This window comes from Chelonia mydas, chromosome 4 (assembly GCF_015237465.2).
Source record: "Chelonia mydas isolate rCheMyd1 chromosome 4, rCheMyd1.pri.v2, whole genome shotgun sequence".
NCBI classification, from domain to species: Eukaryota; Metazoa; Chordata; order Testudines; family Cheloniidae; genus Chelonia; species Chelonia mydas.
In genome coordinates this window covers 61,894,159-61,919,598 of record NC_057852.1, presented here as the reverse complement: position 1 = coordinate 61,919,598, position 25,440 = coordinate 61,894,159, and the positions used below count along the sequence as shown (strand labels likewise).

The 25,440-nt window shown below is 40.5% G+C and overlaps 1 protein-coding gene across 2 annotated transcripts in view; it reads right to left on the bottom strand.

Annotated features, from left to right (window-relative positions):
• GUCY1B1 (guanylate cyclase 1 soluble subunit beta 1) overlaps positions 1-25,440 on the bottom strand; it is a 64,659-nt gene that overhangs the window by 23,095 nt on the left and 16,124 nt on the right. For both annotated transcript variants that reach the window (XM_037897454.2, XM_037897455.2), the window contains exons 3-5: positions 15,095-15,195; positions 13,898-14,016; positions 6,223-6,420 (exon numbers count right to left, since the gene is read on the bottom strand). In XM_037897454.2, coding sequence (XP_037753382.1) covers positions 6,223-6,420; positions 13,898-14,016; positions 15,095-15,195 — 418 coding nt within the window. The remainder of the gene's footprint in view (positions 1-6,222; positions 6,421-13,897; positions 14,017-15,094; positions 15,196-25,440) is intronic.

Sequence of the window (25,440 nt, the reverse complement as noted above, 5' to 3'; positions counted from 1 at the left end):
ACCCCAGTCTCTGCATCAGCATAGAAATTAAAGAGTGTGGGTGACAGCAAATGCTAATTTCCAAAGTCCTATCATACAGCAGGAGGTGCCAGAACTACTATATATCTCATGTTTCAGAGTGGTAGCCATGTTAGTCTATATCAGCAGAAAGAAAGAGGAATGCTATTATGTGCTAGCAATGCCCCTCTGCCATGTACATTGGCCAAACCGGACAGTCTCTACGCAAAAGAATAAATGGACACAAATCATACGTCAAGAATTATAACATTCAAAAACCAGTTGGAGAACACTTCAACCTCCCTGGACACTTAATTATAAACCTAAAAGTCGCAATTATTCAACAAAAAACCTTCAAAAACAGACTCCAACAAGAAACAGCAGAACTGGAATTAATCTGTAAATTGGACACCATTAAATTAGGCTTGAATAAAGACTGCAAGTGGATGAGTCATTACACTAACTAAAACCTATTTCCCCATGCTAATTTTCCCCCTACTGTTACTCACACCTTCTTGTCAACTGTTTGAAATGGGCCATCCTGATTATCACTACAAAAGTTTTTTTTCTTCTGCTGATAATAGCCCACCTTAATCGATTGGTCTCGTTAGAGCTGGTATGGCAACCCCCATTTTTTCATGTTCTCTGTTTATATATATATCTTCCTACTGTATTTTCCACTATGTACATCTGATGAAGTGGGTTTTAGCCCATGAAAGCTTATGCTCAAATAAATTTGTTAGTCTCTAAGGTGCCACAAGTACTCCTCTTCTTTCTATACATTTCCTATATCACAAACTATCTAGCCAGGGTGGGATGTGACTCTACACAGACACAGCAAGCTTTCACAGTTTGATAAAGGCAACCTGCTATTGTATGTGAGTGCTGTGCTACTCTCCAAATCTTTACAGAATGCCAATATGTCAACAGCAGCACAAAGATGCAGTCAGAAACACAATGCAGAATATGGACTTCGATGTGACCACTTAACAGGCAGCACTATGAAAGGCAACTGCAACTCTTTAATAATTCCAATACAGAAAACATGTATGGAAAGAGGGAACAACTCCATCACTGAATACATAAGAAATGTGAGAAACAAACCAGATAATTAAATGCCAGAGCCAAAGCCTAGTGAAGTCACTGGGAGTCGTTCCACTAATTTCAATGCAGTCTGGCCACATCCTAGATGAGAGTGTATTCAGCTGCCTGTTAAAACTGGTAACCAGGTTAGGTATTGTTATGGAATCCCCCTATAGAATTTAATAGAAAATTATATCCTTTCTCTTGATTTTAAACCATCCTAAAGAATTTAATAAAATATTATATTACCACAACAGAATTCTATAGGATGATTCAAAGCACATAGAAGGGATCATATTCTCTGTTAAATTGTACAAGTATTTACAGTAATTTCTACACAACCCTATTGATTTCATACCAGTTAATTCTATTAACCTTTTCTGTGAGTACCATGACCTCTTACATGTGTGCCTTTTTAAAATTAAATTTCTGGATATTTAAACATTGATGTAAATTCTGCATTCAGTTTCACCCAGGTAAATTTAGGCAAAACAAACTGGGCCAAATCTTCTTTCCAAAGAAGATGCTGTCAAAACTTGGTAAATGAAAGAGCAGCATCAGCAGTGACAAAGCCAGGAGTCAAGTTTAATTCTTCTTGTTTCCCTGTGTGGTCTTAGTTGGTGAGTGACATCAACCTGACATGTATAAGAGCTCAATCACTATGGTAACTGCAGTTAAAATCAAGACAAATCACTCTTCAGGTTTCAAAGAGAATATCTAGCTGGCTCTCCCTCCTGAGCTTTGCAACAAAATGTATCTTCAGAATATGCCCCTGCTTAGCTAAATGAAAAGTCACATTCAAGTTTCCACTTATACTGGGCAGATTTTCACCGATCAGAGACAAAACATTGAGCATTACTTGATAACTACAGTAGCTCTTCGCTTAACGTTGTAGTTATGTTCCTGAAAAATGCGACTTTAAGCGAAACAATGTTAAGCGAATCCAATTTCCCCATAAGAATTAATGTAAATAGGTTCCAGGGAAATTTTTTTCAACAGACAAAAGACTATATTATAGTCTTTATAATATAGAGATATATATACACACACACAGTTTTAGTTTTAAACAAACAATTTAATACTGTTACACAGTGATGATGATTGTGAAGCTTGGTTGAGGTGGTGAAGTCAGAGGGTGGGATATTTCCCAGGGAATGCCTTACTGCTACATCATGAACTAGCAATCAGCTGAGCCCTCAAGGGTTAACCCATTGTTGTTAATGTAGTTTCATACTCTACAAGGCAGCACGAATGGAGGGAGGGGAGACAGCATGGCAGACAGGAACACACGCCGTGTGTGAGAGAGAGATGCGCATTGCCCCTTTAAGTACACTGACCCCACTCTAAGTACACTGCCTTTCTAAGTAGATCAGCAAGTTGAGACAGAAGCTACTGCCAGGAAGCTCCCTCCGTCCTAAGCCCTGTCGTGCCCCCCCCCCCCCGCTCTATGGAAATGGGGTAAGCGGGGTGCAGGAGCAGGGGGAAGGGGGGCACCCTGACATTAGCTCTCCTCTTTCCCCCTGCACAGCAAGCAGGAGGCTCATGGGAGCAGCTCCAAGGCAGACGGCAGGAGCAGCACAGGGCAGTGGGGGGAGGGACAGCTGAACTGCAGTCAATTGATAGCCTGTTGGGCAGCTGCTGCTCAGGGAACTTAGGGGAACAAGGAGCTGATGGGGGGGCTGCCAATCCACCCTGGTTCCAAGCCCCCACCACTAGAGCTCCAATGGGCTGCTCTCCCTGCAAGCAGTGGACAAAGCAGGAGGCTGCCAAATGACGTTATAAGGGAGCATTGAGCAACTTTAAACAAGCATGCTCTCTAATTGATCAGCAATGTAACAACGAAGCAAGGTTAACCAGGATGACTTTAAGTGAGGAGTTACTGTATAAATTCTCTTTTCAATGGATCAGTGAGGGTGTTGCTGTCATTTCCCCATTCTGTCATCCCTTATGCCATATCGGCTTTCCTCTATAGACTTCAGTTAGATTTTTGCTTGAGTAAGGACTGTATATGAATTCAATAGGAGCTTCATTATTGGGCCTGATGTTTCTGGCGTTCTCGGCTATTTACCTTTCATTTGCAAGGACAAGACTGAAACCCAAAGTCTGTTTAGCCTGTAGATGAAGTGTTTGCCTTATATTTTAATAGTATTACATTCAAATCCAGTAGTGGTGGTTTCAGAGTAACAGCCGTGTTAGTCTGTATTCGCAAAAAGAAAAGGAGTACTTGTGGCACCTTAGAGACTAACCAATTTATTTGAGCATGAGCTTTCATGAGCTACAGCTACAGCTCACGAAAGCTCATGCTCAAATAAATTGGTTAGTCTCTAAGGTGCCACAAGTACTCCTTTTCTTTTTGCAAGTAGTGGTGGTGGTTTCCATCCTAGTGCCAAATGGATGTCTGCACTTTTCATATTTAATTACTTTATCATTCATGCTTCGTATGAGTTTTAGAGTAAATGCTTAAACAAATCTGTTGGTTTAAAGAATAAAAGATAATACATAGTATTCAGTTTGTTTTTCCATGAGATTTTCCATGTGGAGAGTTCTGCTTATATCAGAAGGATATTGCTCATCCAGTTCACACACACATTAACAGTTTCTATGAAATCCATAGCAAAGTTTCGGTGATCTTCAATATAAATGTTTTTGTTTGGTTAAGTGATTAGATTCTGTCTGGTGGTTTACTTTGGCCAGAGTTCTGTGTTTTCTGAGGGTCCACAGCTATGGAATTTGCAGGAGAATCCATCCTTCACCACAAATAGTGATTGAGAATCTAAACTGTCACTTATTCAAAAAAAGATTCAAGATTCTAACCCTTCTGGTTGCAAAGAAAATCTAAGACCTCCCCTCCCCACCCACCCAATCACATAAGAGACCCATCTTATTCTGCAGAGATTTGTGAACATTGTGGCCAATGCAGCTCTTCCTTGGGGAGTAGTCTCAGTCAAGGAATACAATAAGAGTTGTGGGCTGCGTTGTTTTCTGCTGTTTGAAGGATTTGGGGCATCACTTTTGGAGCGGGATATTACTCCTGCATGGAGGTCATCCTACAGTGGCAGCTCTCACTCAAAATTTTAGGTGAGGCAGTTTAAACCATTCTCAGGTGTATATGTACTTATTATAAAGGACACTTCTGAAAATGCTCCTTAGTTCTCTGCTGTGACTATCTGGTTGTGAAATGAACTGCAGACTCTGTCCCTAAAATCCTGCTGTTGCTAAAGGGTATGTAATGAAACATGCACTACAGTACTGTAACAGTTACTGGGACTGGAGACATTGGTTCATGATCTTCCGATGATGGAAGATGATCAGACACCCATGTTGATGGTTTTGATCTATTAGTTTCCTTAAATACCACTGACTACCATGTTTTGTAGACAACCCAGTGAACAGGAGTTACTTATAGTAGTTCCAGTCCTTTTAGTCTGAGAAGTCAGAGGGTTGTATTGGGCTCTCTCTTCCATCACCTTTCCTGTTCCAGGTGTAACTGAGACTTTTAGTGGTCAGGCTCTGGTGCCATGAGTATGCAGATGGAGCTCAACTCTGTGCCTCCATTTCATCGAAGCAGGACAATGAAGACTGGGGTTTTTCTTAGTTGGCTGTCTGTGACTCATTTTGGACAACACTGAATTTTCCTTTTGTATGTAGATTACAATATATTGACTATGCATTTGTCACCTCAAGATTGAATTACTGTAACATGTGTACATACTGTAACAGTGCGGGCTACACCCAGAAACCTCAGCTGGTAAAGAATGTAAATGTTTATTTGCTTAGCAATGCATCTTGCAGTGAACACATTACACCTGTGCAACGTTATTTGCATTGGCTTCTTATTTGTACTTACTTACTTACTACAGAGATGGGAGGGGTTCTCCTGTCATTGTAACCCACCTCTCTGAGAGATGACAGCTAGGTTGACGGAAGGATTCTTAGCGATGTTTCCACCAGGGGGTAGGTCAGTTAAATTACATCGCTTAGGGGTGTGGATTTTCCACATCCCTGAGTGACATGGCTGAGTTTACCTAACTTTTTCATGTACACCTGGCTTAAGTCTCATCAAAGTCAATAGGACTTAGACTTCTAAGTGTCTAAGTCATTTCTAAAATTGAGACAGGTTCCTAAGTCACTTAGGCACTTCTGAAAATTTTATCCCTGTCCACTCAAAGACAGGAAGTAAAAGAACTTGCCCCCTTTCTCACAGGCTGCTTAGAGTATGACACCAAATTTGGTGAAGTGACATAATCTAGAACATATATGAAAATGTTGCAGGTAAAGTGCATAAGTGCTCAGAGAACATGAACTAGGCAAAAAGAAAATACATGAAAATGGAAAAATAATACGGAACATAATCTTTGTACCCCTTTCTCTTTCTTTAGATTATTGGATGTTGTCCTTAGCCATTAGCCATCTGGACTATATGCAAATTAGCACTGGGCTGATCAGCATATTTCCAGGGAAAACGTGAATGCTGCTAGTGAGTCAGTAGGTGGCACTCCTGTTTCAGTACTGAATCAGTGTTCCAATGTGGTAGTAAAGGGAGCGCCTGCTGTTATAGTTGCAATCTTTCACACAAGGAAGATTAAAAAAAAGAAAGAGAGAGAAAGGTCTTGAACACTTATTGCCATTAAAGATTCCATGGCACTTTGTGCAAGAATAGGTGTGTTTCCTCTTGTATCCTGGCCAAATGGCAAGCTGGATTTACATTCTACCAATGCAAAATTATCTCTGCAGTTTAAACTGGACATGTTAATCTTCTTCATTTCTTGGCCCAGATCCTGGGTTGTGCTGTGATCAGTTCGTGGTGTTCTGGTGGTGCAAAGCAGCCCTAAAATTGTCAGATACAGCCATTGGAGGACCCTACCAGTGTAAGGAGACATGAGTTGGTACAGGGGCTCCTATGCCATTCTCCTTCTCTGTGGCTAGTACAGGGGTGTGGCCAGGGCAAAGGCAGGTGAGGGCAGTATATGACCTTGAAAGTATTGGGTTAACATGGGGGGTAATGGAGAGATTTTTCAGTATGCAAAACCTCTGTGGAAAGTATGAATGGATAAAAAAATACCGTTTTCCATTATGTCGTACAGATCTTTCAATTTTATGAATGACATCAACTTTCAATCAGAACATACCAGGAAACATTACCTTCATGTCTATTTCTGTACCATGGATCTGCTGAGCTACTGTTTTGATGATTCCAATGACAATATCCTGGAGTCCTTCTCTCTCTGAATAATAATGCAGAATGAGTCCTTTCCCTTTTTCTGCATCAGTGCACCTAAAGGAAGGGGCACGCATACCCGGATAAATAGTAGCAAGATGGTCATGCAGAGCATCCAAGTTCTACAGGGATAATTAAAAACACACAAACACATAAGAATAGAGTTCATGCATGTGGCAAATTGTCTATTTGAGAATACAAGTAATTTAAGTAGCAGTTTTAAAGACCTAAGCTACATATTGGATATATAAGTTATTGATTCAGTACATTTCCTGGGTAGTCTGGCCCCACCCTGTCCACAGTAGCCACAATCACTTGTGGGTTTGTGTCAGCCAGTTCCAGACCTCCATTGCAGGGCTTCTAGGCAGGTTGCTCTCCTGTCTTGCCATTCCGGGCACCACTACTGGGGGCCCTCACACCTGACAATGAGACTGGCCTATGACTGGTAATGAAAATAACACCAGTAACAGTCATTTGAGAGAGAAAGAGAGAATTCCTTGACTGTACTATGTTTCCACAATAGATGGAAACATTTTTATTTTCATTGCAGGGTTAATTTTCCAATTGGATGTGGGAATAGCTAGAATACCCCTTTCCCTCTCTTACCCACCCATCTTTATCTCTTCCCTCCCTCCAAGAACGCCACTGTTTGTAGTCTATCTTTTAAAGAGCAGCTATATCCAAATAGCCTACAGCTGGTAAGCCAGGTGTTTCTATATGGATTTAGGAGTCTAACTTTAGGCACTTGCATGTAAAAAAACAACAACCACAGACTTTCTTACTGTTTTAAATGAATCAGTAAGCTAGTAATGCTGTTTCAAGCATTGACAAAAGTTTATCAGCTCTGCCAGGACCTGACAAGAGTTTTCAAAGTTTCCAATTTTATAGCTAACATCTTTAAAATTAACCTACCACATTTCCTAAAAATGCTTAGTCACATGATCTCACTGAGACCAAGTGAATGAACCCAAAATGGAGTTTCTAGATCAGGTCATAGCTGAAACAAAGCATTTTTAAAAAGTGAGATTTTTAAAAAAACAAAACAATTCCACCTTTTCAAACTCTCCATATGTCCCAGACATTTTGTCTGATTAATCTCAAACTTTGGCAAAAGTAAATTCTTCTCTGGATAGGAAACATTCTTGAGAAATTGGAAAGCAGATTTTATGAGGAGGTTAGAGGGGAGAGTGGGATCAGAATCAGATTTAGAATACTATGCTAACTACAACCTTAACTATGGAGTCATTACCATGACTCCATTTTACTATTCACGGTGTAATGGCTTAGATAGAAAGGACAATCAGACTGGCTGAATAGCGTCACAACCCACGTAATCATCTACCAATACATTTGTCAAGATTATGCACCCTCTTCATTTACCGGGTCCTTAGCATTGTTCCCCCCTTGAACCTTTTCTAGCACTGGGGATTGTTTTGTGATTTTTGCCAGGTCAGGGAGAGGTACAATGAAGATGTTTCAAATGTGCAGGTTGGATCATCTCCCTTTTCTTAACATCTGTAGATCTTCAAAGTTGTGAAGGTGGCGTGAACAGCTGCTACTTTTCTTGGGAGGCCTCCAAAGGAAATGAGTCTCTTATAAATGAATTCCTTGGGATGCATGCATCCTGGAACATCCTCCTTCACTTTTTTAGTTTGTTATACATTTGTATTTTTATTCCATTGATATATCACTACATCAAATTAAAACTTAAGAGGCAAAAAATCTGTGAGCTCAACTGAGCCCAGCCTTTAGTGCGAATGTAAGGGGACTGTTGCCCCCTTACTAACATTCAGTGGGGGTGTTTTGGTTGGCTAGTTCCCAGTACCTAAAGGGAAGAGTGGATGGGAAATCAGGACCCTGAGACTGACAGCCCCCAGGAACAATGGGGAGAGGCCAATACTCCAGATCAGCCTGAATGACAGGGTGGGCAGGCTAATCAGGGAGTCAGGAGGCCAGGGAGATCCCATCCTCCGTGTGAGCTGGAATTGCCTGGGTCAGACAGAGTGGGGCTGAGCTAAGGAGAAAGCAGGGGTGTGAGCTGAGCTGGGGAGCAGAGCTGTGCCAGATCCAGAGGGACAGCAGCCCAGAGAGAGCAGACCCTGTCCTGGGAGCAGAGCTGCAGCCCCAAAGCCAGAGTCACAGCCCAGAGAGAGCAGACTTGCTCTGGGAAGAAAGCTGCAGCAACCAGAGCCAGAGGGGCCAGAAAAGCAGTCCACGAAGCTGGTCAGTGCTGGGAGCAGAGTCACAGAAGCAGCCTGCAGAGCAGACCTGTCCTGGGAGCAGAGCTGTAGCAACCAGAGGCAGAGGGGCCAAAGAAGCAGCCCTGGGAGCTGGAGGCAGAACAGCAGCAGCAGTGCTGAGATAGAGTGGTGGAGCTGGGACTGGAGCAGTCCGGAGCTGGGTGCGGTGAGCAGCTGGGGAGAGCGAGGGGGACCCTGGGCAGCGGGCCCAGCACAGGGAGACGCCTCAGCCAAGAGGCTCTGCAGGCCAGGCTTGGATCGTAACCCCACAGGGCGGGGGCAACACTGGGAAGAAGGGTCCTACCACTTAGAGCCTGAGAGCGTGTGGCCACCACCAGAGCAAGTGTCCAACCCAAAGCATCCCTGCAGCACAGCCAGGGCCTGAGAAGAAGGCCTGGGACTTACAAGGAACAGACTGTGAACTGCCCGGACATTCCAAAGACACTGTTTGTGATGTTCCCTGCCACAGAGCAGGTTGATGTGTTTCCTTTAACCTTTCCCATTTTCCCTTATTCTTTTTAAAATTAATTGTTGATTAAATAACTTGCATTTGCTTTAACTTGTATGTAATGGTCAGAGAAGTGCCCAGTGCAGAGAGAGTACCCTGGAGTGGGGACACCGTAGCCCCTGTCCTAGGTGACCACAGCAGGGTTGGGGGTCGAGCCACCCAGGAATCCTGGGCCCAGCCTTGTTGGGGTTATGAGGACTTTGCCAGACAGGAGGGTGGAAGGGGAGCCCTCAAGGGCAGGGAGGCCACTGGGTAAAGAAAGTGGGAGCGAGGACTCAGATCCTTTCGCTAGCCCACTTCACTGGGGTAGTGCAGAAGCCAGGAAAGTTCCCCACAATAGCGGGACTATTCCCCTGCTTACACAAATACAAGGGAGAAGAAGATACATGAAGCCAACCCCTTACAGATCTTTGCAGAGACCAGGAACATTCCTCTTGGGAGGTGGAGACTAGGTCTGTAGTGGCTTGAAAGAGTGTGGGTGAGAGCAGAGCTAGAGAGCTAGCCGGGTGCACAGAGGGGAAGTACACTGTGGACTGCCTGAAAGGGTGCTGAGCTGCTGTTCCAGGATGTGCTCCCCAGGAGCAGCTTAGATATGTAGACCTTTTGGAAGATGTCTTTTAAGAAGAGACTTAGAAAAGAAGAGTCATCTTCCTATACACAGAGTCATCCACACTTGAACAGTCTCAAAGGGAGTTTGAGTCCAATATTATGGAAAAGGGCATAAAATGTATGCCAAATACTGCTTTTCTATAAAATATTAGCACCAAATTCCAATACCCTTACTCACACTTCACTCAGCCACTAGTCCTGTTGAAATCAATGTAATTCCTTTTCCTGATGCTCTTGCACAACATGAGTAAGAGCATCAGAATCTGGCCCTTAGAGATCTTTAGCAGATAGTCTTGCATTTTTAATTTAAATTTTGCAGTTCTTCTTGTGAATATTTCACATATATTTTGTAAAGTTATGTTACATTTGGTCAGCCTTGCACATATCAATATACTGTTTGCACGGAGATCAATTCCTATGGGCTAGGCAGTGGGTATTCTGTGACTATTGCTTATTATGTTAAACAATACTTTCACTATTATCTTGTCATTCTCTCTTCCAACACCATAGCTTTGTTTGCTGTATGTATGTGGTGTCTCTCAGCATATGTTAAGATTGTAAATTCTATGGGAGATGGGACATCTGTGTGTGTGTGTGTGTACTGTGCTTGGCACAATAGGGCTGTCATAAATATAAAGGGAAGGGTAAACACCTTTAAAATCCCTCCTGGCCAGAGGAAAAAACCCTTTCACCTGTAAAGGGTTAAGAAGCTAGGATAACCTCGCTGGCACCTGACCAAAATGACCAATGAGGAGACAAGATACTTTCAAAAGCTGGAGGGAGGGAGAAACAAAGAATCTGTCTGTGTGATGCTTTTGCCAGGGACAGAACAGGAATGGAGTCTTAGAACTTAGTAAGTAATCTAGCTAGATATGCGTTAGATTATGATTTCTTTAAATGGCTGAGAAATTAAGCTGTGCTGAATAGAGTGGATATTCCCGTCTGTGTGTCTTTTTGTAACTTAAGGTTTTGCCTAGAGGGATTTTCTATGTTTTGAATCTAATTACCCTGTAAGGTAGTTACCATCCCGATTTTACAGAGGTGATTCTTTTATACTTTTTACATCTATTAAAATCCTTCTTTTCAGAAACTGAATGCTTTTTCATTGTTCTTAAGATCCAAGGGTTTGGGTCTGTGGTCACCTATGTAAATTGGTGAGGATTTTTACCAAACCTTCTCCAGGAAGTGGGGTGCAAGGGTTGGGAGGATTTTGGGGGGAAAGACGTTTCCAAACAACGTTTTCCTAATAAATAAACCTAGATAAACGTTTAGTGGTGGCAGTGGAAGTCCAAGGGCAAAAGGTAAAATAGTTTGTACCTTGGGGAAGTTTTAACCTAAGCTGGTAAAAGTAAGCTTAGGAGGTTTTCATGCAGGTCCCCACATTTGTACCCTAGAGTTCAGAGTGGGGAAGGAACCTTGACAAGGGCCTTGATCCCTACTGGGGTCTCTAAAAGCTACCAAAACACTTACAGTAATAGGCCAGTTTTTGGCTACCAGGCTGCTGTAATTTATGTCAGGGCTAGGGGGGGCTACAGCTTTCAGATCAGAGAACTGAAATCAGATCTCTGATGATGCCTTTCTTCTCTGACAAATGGATCTCAGTGCAGGAGAGAATCTGGACCAATAATCATAAACCAAATTGGAAACTAATAGAAACTATTTGAGTTTGATTGGCTTCCAAACTCACAGTAATGCTGCACAAGTATTTTTGTGCTATATTATGTATGTGGATACTTTTAGTGAAGAGAAATAAAATATGGATTTACTGTACTGCACTGCTTTCACAATTAATTCAATAGACAACTAAACGATTCCCTGAAGGATCTGGTATCAACCTCTACTTATGAGTCTGATTGATTTTCTTTAGGTAGTTTTTAACATAAAAGCACATTTGGGAGTTCTTAGGTTGCATCTCTCTTCATGCTGCCTCTCTGTGACATATTCTCTTTTAATTTAATCTGACTAGCAATTTTTTCAGGACCATGTTGTACAGTGAGGGAAAAATACTTTATCTCTAAGTATTGCCCTTTTGTAGTTTCTTTTAATGCGCCTCTCTTTATATGTCTAGATTACCTGTGGCTTTCCTATAAACAAGCTCCTTTAAGACTGATTCCAAGGAACATGAAATATAATAGTCAAGATTATTTTCACAGGGTTTACAAAACAAAAACTTTTAATTGTTTGTTATATTGTGGGCTCAGTATAGATTGTAATTTAGATCTAAATATGGGACTATCTTTTTATTATGTGTTTATACAGAGCTCAGCACAATGGACCCCCCCCCCATCTGTATTGTGGCTTATGAGCACTTTTGTTTTGGTAAATAATAATCAGCATCATCTACCAGCATGACTTCTAAGAGCAGTAACAATAAATCATGGCTAAATGGAACTGAGCTTCATAATTGCAGCTACAAAAACCAACCTCACGTTGTCAGTGCAAATACTTAATATATTCTTCCTGTTTATATTTACAAAAGTGCAAATGGCCAATGTCATCTATTCAAACTGGAATTCCAACAAATGGCAGTCTCAAATGTTAAAGTTACAAGAATACAGATGTAATGTTACTACAGAGGTTTTCCTGCATTACAATCTTACCTTCAATTTTCTCATCTGGTGAAGAATGAAAAGGGGAAGGAGAGCTTGTCCATTAGTTTGTTCCCAAGGTGAGGAAGGAACAAGTCAGCTACGGATTTTAATTTGGTCTGTTTCTACCCTGTCAAATCTTGCTCACCCAGGGAATGCAGACTGGCAGTATATGATGTTCTGCTGAAGGCTGCATATTCCTATAGGCTTGTGCTGGGTGCAGTTTGTGTACTCTACTGGAGTACAAAATTATGGATGGAAGTTGTTCTGCAAGTCAGAATAATGAACTGTTTGAAAAAAAGGTTTTGACAGCATCTCTCCTTGGTGTAAATTGTATGTGGAGCCCTATGCTGGGAATGTACAGAGATCCAGTCAGGCTCCCAGGTGGTCAGGTTAAAGAGGTATTGCAAGTAATGGTTGGTATGCCAGGGTCTGGGGAGGTCCTGGCCTGATCTAGGTCTCAGTGAAGGTATCCAGATGTATGCACAAGCAACTGAATAACTGTATTCAGAGAGCCCTTAAACAAACTATGCATTACTCTCTTTTCTTTATTATGGATGAGATTTCCAAAGGCACAGATGGCAGTTAGGTGCCCAACTGCCATTGAAAGTCAACTGTAATAATCATTTATGCATTTGAAAATCTTCCCAATGTCTGAATCAGTCCATGTGCTTTAAACTTATTAGAGCATTTGTTCCTCACTGAGAGCTCTGTACATTCTGAATTTGAAATTCTAAATCCAAACTGTTTTCACATGTGAACAATTTCCCTGGAACCAAAAAAATCACTATTTTACCCCACACTTATATCAGCTCAAATAGGACTGACTAGATTTCCTCCACACTAATGATGCAAAATGGATTTTCATTTTTCAACAGAAACAGTAACATAAATTCACAATGTCCTTAAAGATTGGGGCAGCACAAAAGTAGTACAAAATCACCTTTGCTCTACCCCATTCCTCAACACGTGGACAAGGACTGACTCCCTTGATTTGCAGATGAGCTATGAGACAGAAGTAATGGCTTGTACTTCTCAAAGGAGCCGAATATTGCCCATATAGAAATGATCAGTATCTACAGTATTTAGTCAGACAGGCCTCTGGAGGAGAAAAAGCTAAATAGACCAAATTTTCTGCTAGTGTCAGTTGGTAAGCTGCACCCATTGACAACAGAAGTAAATTTGGTCCAACATGTCATTACATATCTATGGGGAAAGGAACAGTGTATCACATCACATAAAGGAAAACTGTGTTAAAAGACTGTTACTTAGGTTGCAAAGTCAAGCCGTTGAAAATTAGGAAATGCCAGATTTATTGTTGCATGTGCAACCTTAGTTCTGCCCCCTGCTATCTCCATTCTGTGTACTGCAGAGCCAAGGGGTCCAGTGAAAATATAAAATGTGACCATGTAATTAAAGACTGCATCAAAAGGAATATGTAATAGGGAGTGTACTGCCAAAATTGTCCTGAGGAATGAAACTCTACATCAGGGAAAGAGAAAGGAAGCAGTTTACTAAGGTCACCCACCAGGCCAGTGATAGAGATCGAACAGAACCCAAGCTTCCTGACTCCCAGTCCAGTGCCCTACCCACAAGACCCTATTCTGCCTGTCCAGTGCTACCTACTTTAAGTTGCTTGGCACAAAATTCTTACCTGCAAAAATTCTCTGACATTTGAGCCCAAGACACGTAGGATTGTGTCATAACCAGATTCTTGACAGAACACAAAAAACATCTTCCCAAACATTTGAAGGATTTCCCCAGCATTAAGATCTATTTAAAATACAGAAAACTTGATTAATTTAAGGCACTGCATTGTTTGTACTTTGCTAGCAATTTTAGACTCCATTTTATGATACTATAATTATAATGTAAAATGAGTTGTTTTGCATATTGTATTTCTATCTTCAGTCAAGAAAACATGCTCCAAAAGCAGTAGGCCAGATCAACCCCACCACAGAAAAAAAAAAATCTAGGTCATTTTTCCATCGGGGGATAGATTCTCCTCCCCTTTTCCTCCTTCCCACCAACTATTCCTCTACTCAGTAATAAGCAGTGGTTTCACCTCTAACCCCACAGAACCCCAAAGATCAATGCGAGCCAGATCTATCTATGCAAAAACAGTGCATTCTTCCCCAGAAGCCAAGGTCTTATGGGTTCAGTGCCTGGTTGCTGATTCACTCTCACTGCAGAGATAGAGTGCAAATAAGATAGTAGGGATAGGGATAATGCTACCTTTCTAATTTCAACTCAGAGCAGCAGTAGCTGAAAGTTAATGCTATCCAGACTGATGACCTATGTGGAATGAGGTGTGCCCTTCACAAAAACATTGCCACATTGGTCACCCTTGTTAGTAATCTCAGCAGAGAAGCCAATGATTAAATGGGCATGGAGACTGAACTATACTATCTAGAGGTCGTCAGGTGGTTGAGGTACTGTACATTGGAGGGGGGACGTGGTGGCATACTGTAGTGCACTGCCATTGCATGTAATATTATATATGTCTTGTGCATAAAAGAAGGTTTTCACTTTCATGAGCTAGCAATCTGACATATATCACAAGCATTAAATTCATTCTAAAAAAATAAAAGGAAGAAGATGATTTTAAATAAACATGGAAGAGCAATAACCCTTTTTTCTGAGGCAGCCTTTTTTTCTAATCATAACCACACTTTCACTTCCTCTGTGTTAAATCCCCCTGTTGCACATATTTGTGTCTTTATTAATCTTACATATACAATTTACTAGCAAACTAATGCATTAAAGTTACAGAGAAAGTAGTGACCTTACTACATGAGGCCTGACCCATTAAAAGCAAGTATAATTTCTAAAAGATAGCCATATTACTCACTAAGGACTTTGCTTGCTGCTGCAACCAGATCATATGTTTTGGAATCATCATAAATTATTCTGACTAGAAATTGTCCTTCTTCATCCAATTGTGCCTCTTTCCTAAAGGAAAACAGAACAAAAATACAGTCATCAAGAATTAAGACTTTCGCACTGAATATATAAATCAATTACTTATAATCTGGAATATGTCTTTTAAATGAAATAAATGTGTTGGCTCCACCTCTGAGAAGTTAGTTAATGTTCAACATTTAAATTACACCAAGAAGAGATCTGTTCCATATTTCACTGTAATTAAGGCTTAGTACAAAACTTCTACTCCCAGTCTTATCCTGAAAACCCATAAATCATTGGGAGAAAAAAATCTCCTTTAACAATAAACAATCCCACAAAAGGAGTTATTCAGATAATAAAGGCAGAGTCTAACATTTTAGAATGCGTTATTCTTAATTTCCAATAGACTGGAAAACTGCAAGAAATAAGATAAAGAGAATATACTTAGATATAGATATACGTTGTTCTGAAGATTTTTTTTAATAGACACATTATTTTATAGTTCCCAGTCATGATTACGGTTTATTTACAGGAGGTAGAGGAGATTATTTTTTTAAATGGACATCCGTCTAAATTTTCAAAGATAAGCATTTAGAATCCATATTTAGATACTTAATGAGGTAACCTGATTTTCAAAAGTGCTGAGCACTCGCCAGATTGTATTGATTAAAAAAAAGAAGATGTCTAGGGCTTTTGCATCACATCTCTTCAGGGCATGGACCAGCTCTATGTTTGCATAGTGCCTAGCACAACTGGCTTCTAGGCATTACCACAATACAAATAATAAAGAAATAACAAAAACAAATCTGTGCTGCTGTTTCCTTCTGAGAGTGCTCCTGGGAAAGTACCACAAAAACTGAGGTAACATTTGCTGTATTTATTTATTGCTATTTATAAGGGAAAAAACATTTATCTGAAAACTTTAGGCAACCAAAACAAAGCAAACCAGCAATTAAACCCAGCACGTCTGCATATCCCTAACAACCTTCAATAAATAAGACACACAATCTCCAGCAACACACTCTTAACTAATAAATAAATCAAGACATCCTGCTATTATACAAAAATCTCAGCCCCCATTAAGCCCTGCCCTCTCTAACAGTGTATCCACGACTAGAAAAAAAGATGTGTGCTTGCCACATGTGAGCTAACACATGGTCAAATCTATTGAAGACAAGGCAGTTTATTCTTTTCATATGTGCAGGTCAAGCTAAACACTGGAGGGAATCTAAGGTTTACTTCAACCTGTTAACAGGTGTAAGAACTACAAACTGCTTGTCCTCACTGGGGTTTTACCAAGTGTGTTACCTAAAGCTTGGTAAAAACACACCTTTTTTTTTCCTAGTGAAGACAAGGCCCTAGGCAATTGCCAACCTTTCAAGCAGGGCTATTGTTGATGCACAGACCAGATGCACATTTCACACTGCTGCCAGGTTAAAAAAGGTGAAAATAAAATGAAAAGGAAAGTAGGAGAGAAAACAATAGGCCCTCACTTTATCTCCACAAATATAACATCAATTATTTCTTTCCGTTTGAGCACTGAGTCAGCAGCTTGACTGATAAGATGTCAGCTGTCTAACCTGACTGCTTCTTTTCTCTGGGCTGAAAGATAATACGATTTTTCACTGCAATAAATGTTGTTCTCCCTGTGGGGTCAATTGTGCCTTTAAGGCACAACCCTGTCTTCAGGGCAGTAGAGCTATGTTGGACTCCCATGCTTCTCAGTGTTCTGGGCTCCCCAGTATGCCTGAGCAGTATGCCTGGCTGCACTATCCTCACGTTGGTGCAGAGGGATGAAATGGTCATGGTCCCACCACCTTTGGGCAACAAGCATCTTCATAAGAACAAAGAAGGAGCAGTCCTTGTGCTCCCTAAGTGCAGGAACAATTACAGTCTCTGGCTCTGACATGGGGTGTGGAGCGATGGAAAGGACTTCTTGCACATTCCCCCCTATGAACCTGTGAAAAGGACCTGACATAATTTGGCCCCATATTAGCTCATCATTACTGGGCACTGCTTTCTTATGAGGTAGACATGTAATTGGGCATGTACTGTCCTCAGCTATTGAAGTTCTAGTGTGTTTCATCAGATGGCTTTGGTTTGTATTTCTCATGTTTTGCATTCCCTCCCTCCTTCTTTTTTGAATACAGTTATTTTTACAGTGATTAATTCTTGTGTGGGCTTGCCTGTGGTGATTATTGAGAGAGACACAGTGTCGCTTGTAGGAATGGTGATAAAAGAAGGGGTATTTATAAGTCTTTGTGTGCTTTAATTTGTACACTAGATTATATTTCAATTCAGGAAACTAATATGATCTCACAAGGCATCAAAATAATATCTTAAAGTGTGGAGGGTCACATATACTTTATTAAAAAGAAAAAATATCCTTCTATCTATGCACATCTAAGTGTTATATAGCACTTCAGAAAAACAAAGGAAAGCAAAAGGGGCAGGCAAGTGTAGAGGAGCACTGGTGAATTACACTTTTTCAAGTGATGAAAAAAAAAATCCAGGGAAAGAATTGTTCAGGAAAAACCACAGAATTAGAAGAAAGCATAAGGAAGTAAATGCTGAGGTAGATCCTAATAGTGACTCAGCACAGGTCATGTGAGTCCATGGATTAAGGTAAGGAGAGAGACATTTATCATCTCAGGTTTGGAGCCATCACAAACAAAAAGAAGCCACTAGTAAGAATGAATTACTAGTATTCCTAGTAAGAATGAAAGGTTTTTGTTATAGCGGGGTAATAGCACCACCATTGGTAAGGCTGAGACAAGTTTACTGTTTATCAGCCAATTATTTTATGTGCTCTTAGTTTCCATTGGCCATTAGGTGAAAAAAAGAATGAAGCATGGTATAGATCTACTGTATAAAATCCTCCAATTACCTTCCAAGCAATAGAATAATGCATCTCTCTAACAAACATCATAAAGTGATGGTCCTCTCATCAAAACAAAATATGTCTGATTGCATCTTAGACTCTAAATTCCTTGAAATGGCATTCATCTATTTAAAAATGAAATTATGTAAAATGCTAATTCTTTACATGAGAGACAGGAATTAAACAAGCAATCACAAATTACAGTTGCATTAGACAGCCATAAGAGAACAGAAATATTTCTATCAAAGGGGAAAAAACTCTGAGAAGTATGTATTCTTGTTCAGAAACCAAACTATAATATTTTTAAAATATTCATCTATTAAGGAACAAGCAGCTGCAACTCCTGTGAAAACCTTGGGGACAAAATCTTAGACGACATATATTGTGCTTAAGTGTGTGGAGCCTGATTCTAATCTCAAATTGTGTATTTCTATTGACTTCAAAGAAGTTACTCTGAATTTATACTCTGTTTAGTCATCAAGAATCTCTGGCAATCTGAAGTTAGTATTCACTGGAAGTCTTTGAGCCATCTTCCTCTTTTTCATCCTCGCCTTTCTCTGCTCTTCTTCGACTTTATTTTCCTATCCCAGGGCAACAGCTACAGTATACAGTGCTTTTACATTTCCAAGGATATGTACAAACTTTAATTAATGTTTGATTTGTCACAACTGTTATGGGCGATAAATAGACATTATTATGCCCATTTTGTGGACGACACAAACAACAGGTTGAGTGGTTTGCTCAGAGCAATGCAATAAGTCAGTGGAAGACCTGAGGTTAAAACCATCCTATATGATATTCTATATGGAAGGGATACCATAAGATGGTTCAGTTAAACTGCTGAAATGTTATCATTTTCTATTGAGCTCTACAGGACTTTCCCATAAGGGCTGAAAAAGAGCCATACATAAACAGGGAATACTGACTGCCAAATGCAAAAAACAAAACAAAGTGATAAAATGAAAAATATATTCTCTCTGTCATCTGTCGGTTGTATTTGTTATTTGAACAAATAGGAGGCTTTTTTAAAAAGCAGACAGAAGTATCACGTTTAAATTGGCAGTGTCCATTTAACACCTTCCTCTTGCACTGCAAAATAGTGCCAGCTGCCTAGTTCCCTCATTCATTCCCTAGGTGAGGCCAGATCAGCCAGTCCACAGGATAGCAAGTCTCAATGACTCCTAATCCGAGCTGAGAAGCAGAAAATGAAATCTCCAACACACTCTGAAGCTTTCCCTCAGGCCCTCTAGTCCTTTGTGTGTCAAAGCATAAAGTAGAACACACAGGCATCTGGAAACGAAACAGACATCCTTAAAAATATTACACTCTCACACAAGCTGGTAAAAACTGAATTCTTCCATGCATTGCAAATGTCACTGTTATCTGGGAGAACACTGTGCTGTGGAAAAGTGGTAAAAGCCATCTATAAACAATTTTCGTATCTGTGTCTGATAAGGATTGATACCACCACACTCCACATATTTTAGGATATTGTATATTTCCTTGCTTCATAAATATATTCCCAAAGCTTTCCCCACAAAAGTCTGTAGTAACTAGGCTAAATGAGGCACTCTGGGATGTTAAATGGCTGCCCTGTAGTTCCTACATATTTGAAATTCCTGGCTTCGAAAGTTGGACTCAGACATTTACAGACAGACAGTTGCTGGTGTATTCAAGCAAATGGAGAGGTAGAAGGAGCCTGTGACAGATATGGCAATTTCCTGCAACCTTTGGGAGATCTCACTGAATTAAATTAAATAGCTTTGGAGTCCACTGTATTATAAATACAAAGTTTATGTATTATTATGGGATAGTCTGTAACTTCTCTAGGGAGATAATGTGGACAGTGTAAACCCTGGGAAATAATATGAGCTTCAAAGGACTATTTCAAACGATGTGCCAGACAAGAAGGAACTTCTGGGACAAACAAAGTGAGGTGGGTTTCCTAGAATACAAAATGCAGCCGCTAGCCTGCTTAGGCAGTCTGACTTGCCAGGAAACTAACAGTGTCGGTAGAGAACTGTGCAGTGTGGAAAAGCCCCATTCAGGAAGAAGAGCGACACGGGTCTCCACCCAAGCGAGTTGATGGCTGAGGAGACAGGAGCCTAGAGTGGGTGCCCTTACTGGACCATGAAGGGAGGAATATATAGGTCCAGACACTGTCACATTCCTGCGTACTTCTGAGCACAGGGACTTCTCCCTGTGGATAGGTGTTGCAAAGGAGTGAAGAGAAATTAGACAAGGCGATGGCACCACCACTATTCAATATTGGCTAGAAGAGCTTTCTGGGCTCAGAGTTATTCAATCCTGCACTGTGTTTCAAAATAGAACTCAAACCTACAGCCAGGGCCAATCAGGAGGGAGCCAGGAGGGCCATTTGGCCTGGGCCTCAAGCTCAAAGGGGGCCTCAAATTTAGACACTTGTTAATTTTTTGGCATTTGATAAGTTTTGCAACTTGTTTTTATGCACATCCCTACCAGACCAAAATGTGACACACTCTCTAAGCTTAGAGCTGCGCATTTAAGCAAATAAGAGATGTGATTTGGTAAAAGACAATTTTTTTGTTAACGGATATAGATTTTGTCATATCAAAGAGTTAAAAATGTTCATAAATATTACTAAAAATATATCGGTTCTGATGGCACAAGATTAGACCGTGATGAACTTGTCCTCTCAGATCAGCTGATTATATAAACAAACCACTATTAGTGGCTGATACTGGATCGAGTGCGTGTTGAAAGGTAGAGAATAGTTACATTTTAGTGTCTTTATAGTTTTACATCTATTTGACTAAGGAATTATTTATGTGTCAGAATTCCTCATTATTATCTTCATATGGTAGCTAAAAGAGGTGACTGGTTGGTTGGTTGAGCCCTAGCTTGGTAGCTTGGCCATCATCATAGGCTTTTGTAGTCCATAGGCCCAGATTCAAGGTGAAAATTTGTGAGGACAATCTTGTACTGAGAGTTTCATGAGGACACACATTTGAAATTTTTGGACATTATCCCTCTGTCTGTATCCGTGTCTGTATTTACTATATAAATGTCATCCCTTTGTCTTCAGCTCAGCCTGTTATATTATACCTTGCGTGCTTGAGTTTTGATTCAGTGATAAGGATAATAACTTATCTGACTGTTTCATTTTGTGTTCTTAATTAGTATTCCTTCGTTTTAAGTCTTTTCAGCATTTGTGTACCATACTGCACTCGTGTACACGTTTAGAGTAGAAGATTTCAAGTGTAGATAAGCTACTTATTTACAGCAGAATATTTCAAGTGTGGATAGGCTACATATTGACCAGATAGATCACTACGAAGAGGGGATTTGAAAGTGGTGAAAACAAGAGACAGCAAAAACAACTGAGTGAAGCAGCAGCTAAGAGTTCAAAACCAGTAACTCCATTTCTTAAACCACTGGAAAACACGCCTTACCCAACAAACAATGCTACAGATAATGAAAACTCCGCAACTGCAACAGATGATATTTTAATGCCAGTATCTGAACACGAGGACAGTAGTCAAGAAGGAGATGTGCCAACAGTAACAGATGCAGCAGAAGATCCTGTGTACAATCAAGAAACAAGAAATCAACAGCAAGAGGAAGATGTAGATTTTACGCAGAAAGAGCAATCAGGGTAATTAGATTCAAAACATAGAGAATCCCTCTAGGCTAAACCTTAAGTTACAAAAAGACACACAGACAGGAATATCCATTCTATTCAGCACAGCTTAATTTCTCAGCCATTTAAAGAAATCATAATCTAACGCATATCTAGCTAGATTACTTACTAAGTTCTAAGACTCCATTCCTGTTCTGTCCCTGGCAAAAGCATCACACAGACAGATTCTTTGTTTCTCCCTCCCTCCAGCTTTTGAAAGTATCTTGTCTCCTCATTGGTCATTTTGGTCAGGTGCCAGCGAGGTTATCCTAGCTTCTTAACCCTTTACAGGTGAAAGGGTTTTTTCCTCTGGCCAGGAGGGATTTTAAAGGTGTTTACCCTTCCCTTTATATTTATGACAGCATGCAAGTCCATCATCTCTCTACACACATACAAAACGAGTTTATTGAGCTATGTGGATCATTCGTACAAACAACAATTCTTGATGAGATTCAAAATGCCAAGTATTTTTCAATCATTGTTGATGCCACTCCAGATTATTCTCACAAGGAACAAACTACTATGGTTATTTGAGATGTTAAGATTGTAGACAGCTGAAAATTTTCAGTTGAAGAAAGGTTTATTTTGTTTGATAATTTCATGAGAAAAACTGGAAAAGAAATTGATGCTCGAGTACTAGCAATTCTAGAAGGTTTTAAATTAGATTTTCAAGTCTGCATTGGTCAAGTCTATGACAATGGATCTAATATGGCTGGGAAGTACAAAGGTGTACAAGCAGTTCTGCTTGAGCATAATTCAAACTGTATCTTCTCCAGATGTGGAAACCACACAGTAAACCTTGTAGGTGTTGACTGTGCTGAATCATACAAAGAGGCAATTACTTACTTTGGAACTGTTCAGCAAATATACAATCCCTTCAGTAGCAGTGGACAAAGGTGGGAAATTCTGAAGCAATATCTTACTGTTTCACTGCATGGGATGTCCAAAACTAGATGATCTGCATGGATTGATGGTGTTTAACCAGTTGCACAGCATTTGAATTCAGTGAGAAAGGCTTTAAATGAGCTTGAATCTTTCAATCTCACTGCACAGGCTTGAACTGAACTTCAGTCTATTCAGAAACACATGTCCAAATTTGAATGCATTCTGATGTCATCTTTGTGGATGAAGCTACTTACAATGATCCACCAAAGTAATCTGGTGATTGAAGCACGCAATGCTACACTTGATGTTGAGAGGGATAACACTGAAAGTCTTATCAATGACATTCAACAGATTCGTGAACAGTGGGATGCGATCCTGATTGAGTCCAAATTAGTAGCACAGAATACCGGCATTCATCTGAGTTCTCCACCAATCGCAATTTACCTACTGAATGTGATGCCGAGCAGCATTATAGTGTCAGTGTCTTCCTTGTCGTCATTGACGCTACTCAACCAGGTCTTACACATCAATTTGAGTCACTGCAACTAATTTGTACCCTTTTGGGGTTTCTTTGGCAGTTCAACAGACTGAGTAATGAAGATCTACTTTCTGCAGCTGAACAATTTCAGCAACAGTACAACAAAGAAATCTCAAAAGATCTCAGTGACAACGTCATCTTCCTCAAATGAATATATTCCACAAACTTTAAATTGGATTGCAAGCCAAAGGAATTGCTTCAAGAAATACTCAAACTTGGACTCTCTGGGGTGTTTCCTAATGTCACAATTGCATTGTGTATTTTCTGTCGGTTTGCCTGCATCAGTGGCTTCAGGTGAATGCACCTTCAGCGTGTTGAAGCAGGTAAAGAACTACCACCATTCAACAATGGAGAAGAGCATTTGAATGGGCTCACCATGCTTAATATCAACTCTGACTTTGCACAAAAGCTAGATTTTTCCACAATAATTAGTGTATTTACACAGAAAAAGGCAAGAAAAGCATTTGTTAAATAAAAAAATATTCAAATTATATCTCACTCTTTTTTTGGTGCCTTATTTTGTTTTCATGTGTCATCATTTATTATTTTTATTTTGTCTAGGGGCCTCAAAAGCTGGACCTCTGAGAGGGCCTGCCTACAGTCTTCACCCTAGTTTCAACGGGACCCAGTCTCTCCTCTCTAAGGGACTATCCCTTTCTTTAAAGTCCCTTTCTTTCACTGCAGTCCCAAGTTGGGCAAAGCCCCTCCTTTCTAGGGGTCTATCTTTCTGCTGTCCTACCACTTCTTGCTTGAAGTTTGGCCTTCTCCACAGACCTGTTTCCCCACTGGTGTTTTCTTCCCCACTGACTCAGGGCCCCACAGGAGCCATCTTACTCTGCAATGTCTGCAACCATCTGTCAACACCCACCTGCAGCACCTTCTCTTTCTCTCCAGGCCTCTTCCTTATCTACCACAGGCTTGACTGGGTCACCTGGCCTTCCTCATTATCCCCACTTGGGGAGAGGAGTTGGCTATGTCACAGGCAGGGTGGGCCCACCTCCCTTTAAAGGCACCAGCCACCCTGTGACAGTATTTAATATATGGCTCTGGTAACTCCAAATTGGGCAAACTAGTTTGCTGGAAATTTTTCACACCACCATTTCTCCCTGAGAATTCTTGTCTGCCAAATATAAGACCTGCCCCTGCAAGAGGCAGAGCACCTTGCAGGGCTGGGCTCTTTGCCTGGAGCAACTCACATGATGAATCATTATAACACCTGACCTGTGGTAAAACATTGGCAACTTTTCTTAAGGCCATTCTTAAAAGCCCTTATTCACTTGAGGAGGATTGAACTCTTGATCGCTGTGAGCCTAATTCAGAGTCCATTGAAGTCAGTGAGAATCTTTCCACTGGCTTCAATGGGCATTGGATCAAGCCCTGGAAACCCTTCATAATATAGCCAGACTCCTTTGGTGATTCTACAGCTACTCTTTGTAGTGATTATACAGTGTGAACGCTTAATAGTTATTCCTGTTTTGAAATGTTTTATTAGTATAAGGGATATTCCCTGTACATGTCACGAGAAAATGCTGCTAGAATTACTAACTATTTTCAAATGGCAAACTCAGTGTAATGGTGCTGCTTGTATATTTGTGGAGGCCTTTTTGCCTGGCAAATTCATAGCAATGTAGGCTATCTAATAATAAATTTGCTTGAGGGTACTAGTTTCAATGATGCTGCAACATATTTGGCTACTATTTCAATATTTACATACTGCATACTTTAAGCTTACCCTTTACTAATCAAAACTATGCAATACACTTTACAGCATGACCTCAGTATTACAGCTTTCCTTCACCTCTAAGTACGTCAACCTGTTTTTAAACAATACTAATTGAATTATTGTAAAAGTGGGTAGATTAATGGATCTACCACCATAACAAGTACAGTACAAGCAATGCCAATTTTCACATGAACCTCAGTCCACTAGGATTGGGATGAAACCACTAGCATATGCACATGGACCAGTGAACAGCAACAAGATGGTAACAAAATTGAACAGCACAAACCATTACCGAAAGTCCACACCCTCCTCATCCAATTACCAGTCCCCTGAGCTACCAGATCACCCACATTTTTAATATTACCAATTGAAAAGTCATACCTTATTTAAGTGTAACATTGAGAAAATTTACTATATTGTTTGGAAACCAGTGTACATAATACTTGAAGTCAGGCAATATGATCTAGGGCAATATGATGTACTGTACAAACCTCTGGATGAGGAGCCTGGAGGCCTGGATTCTATTTCCACCTTTGCCACTGACCTGCTGTCTGACCTTATGCAAGTCACTTTACCTCTTTCTGTGTCTCTGGTTCTCCTCTTATCCC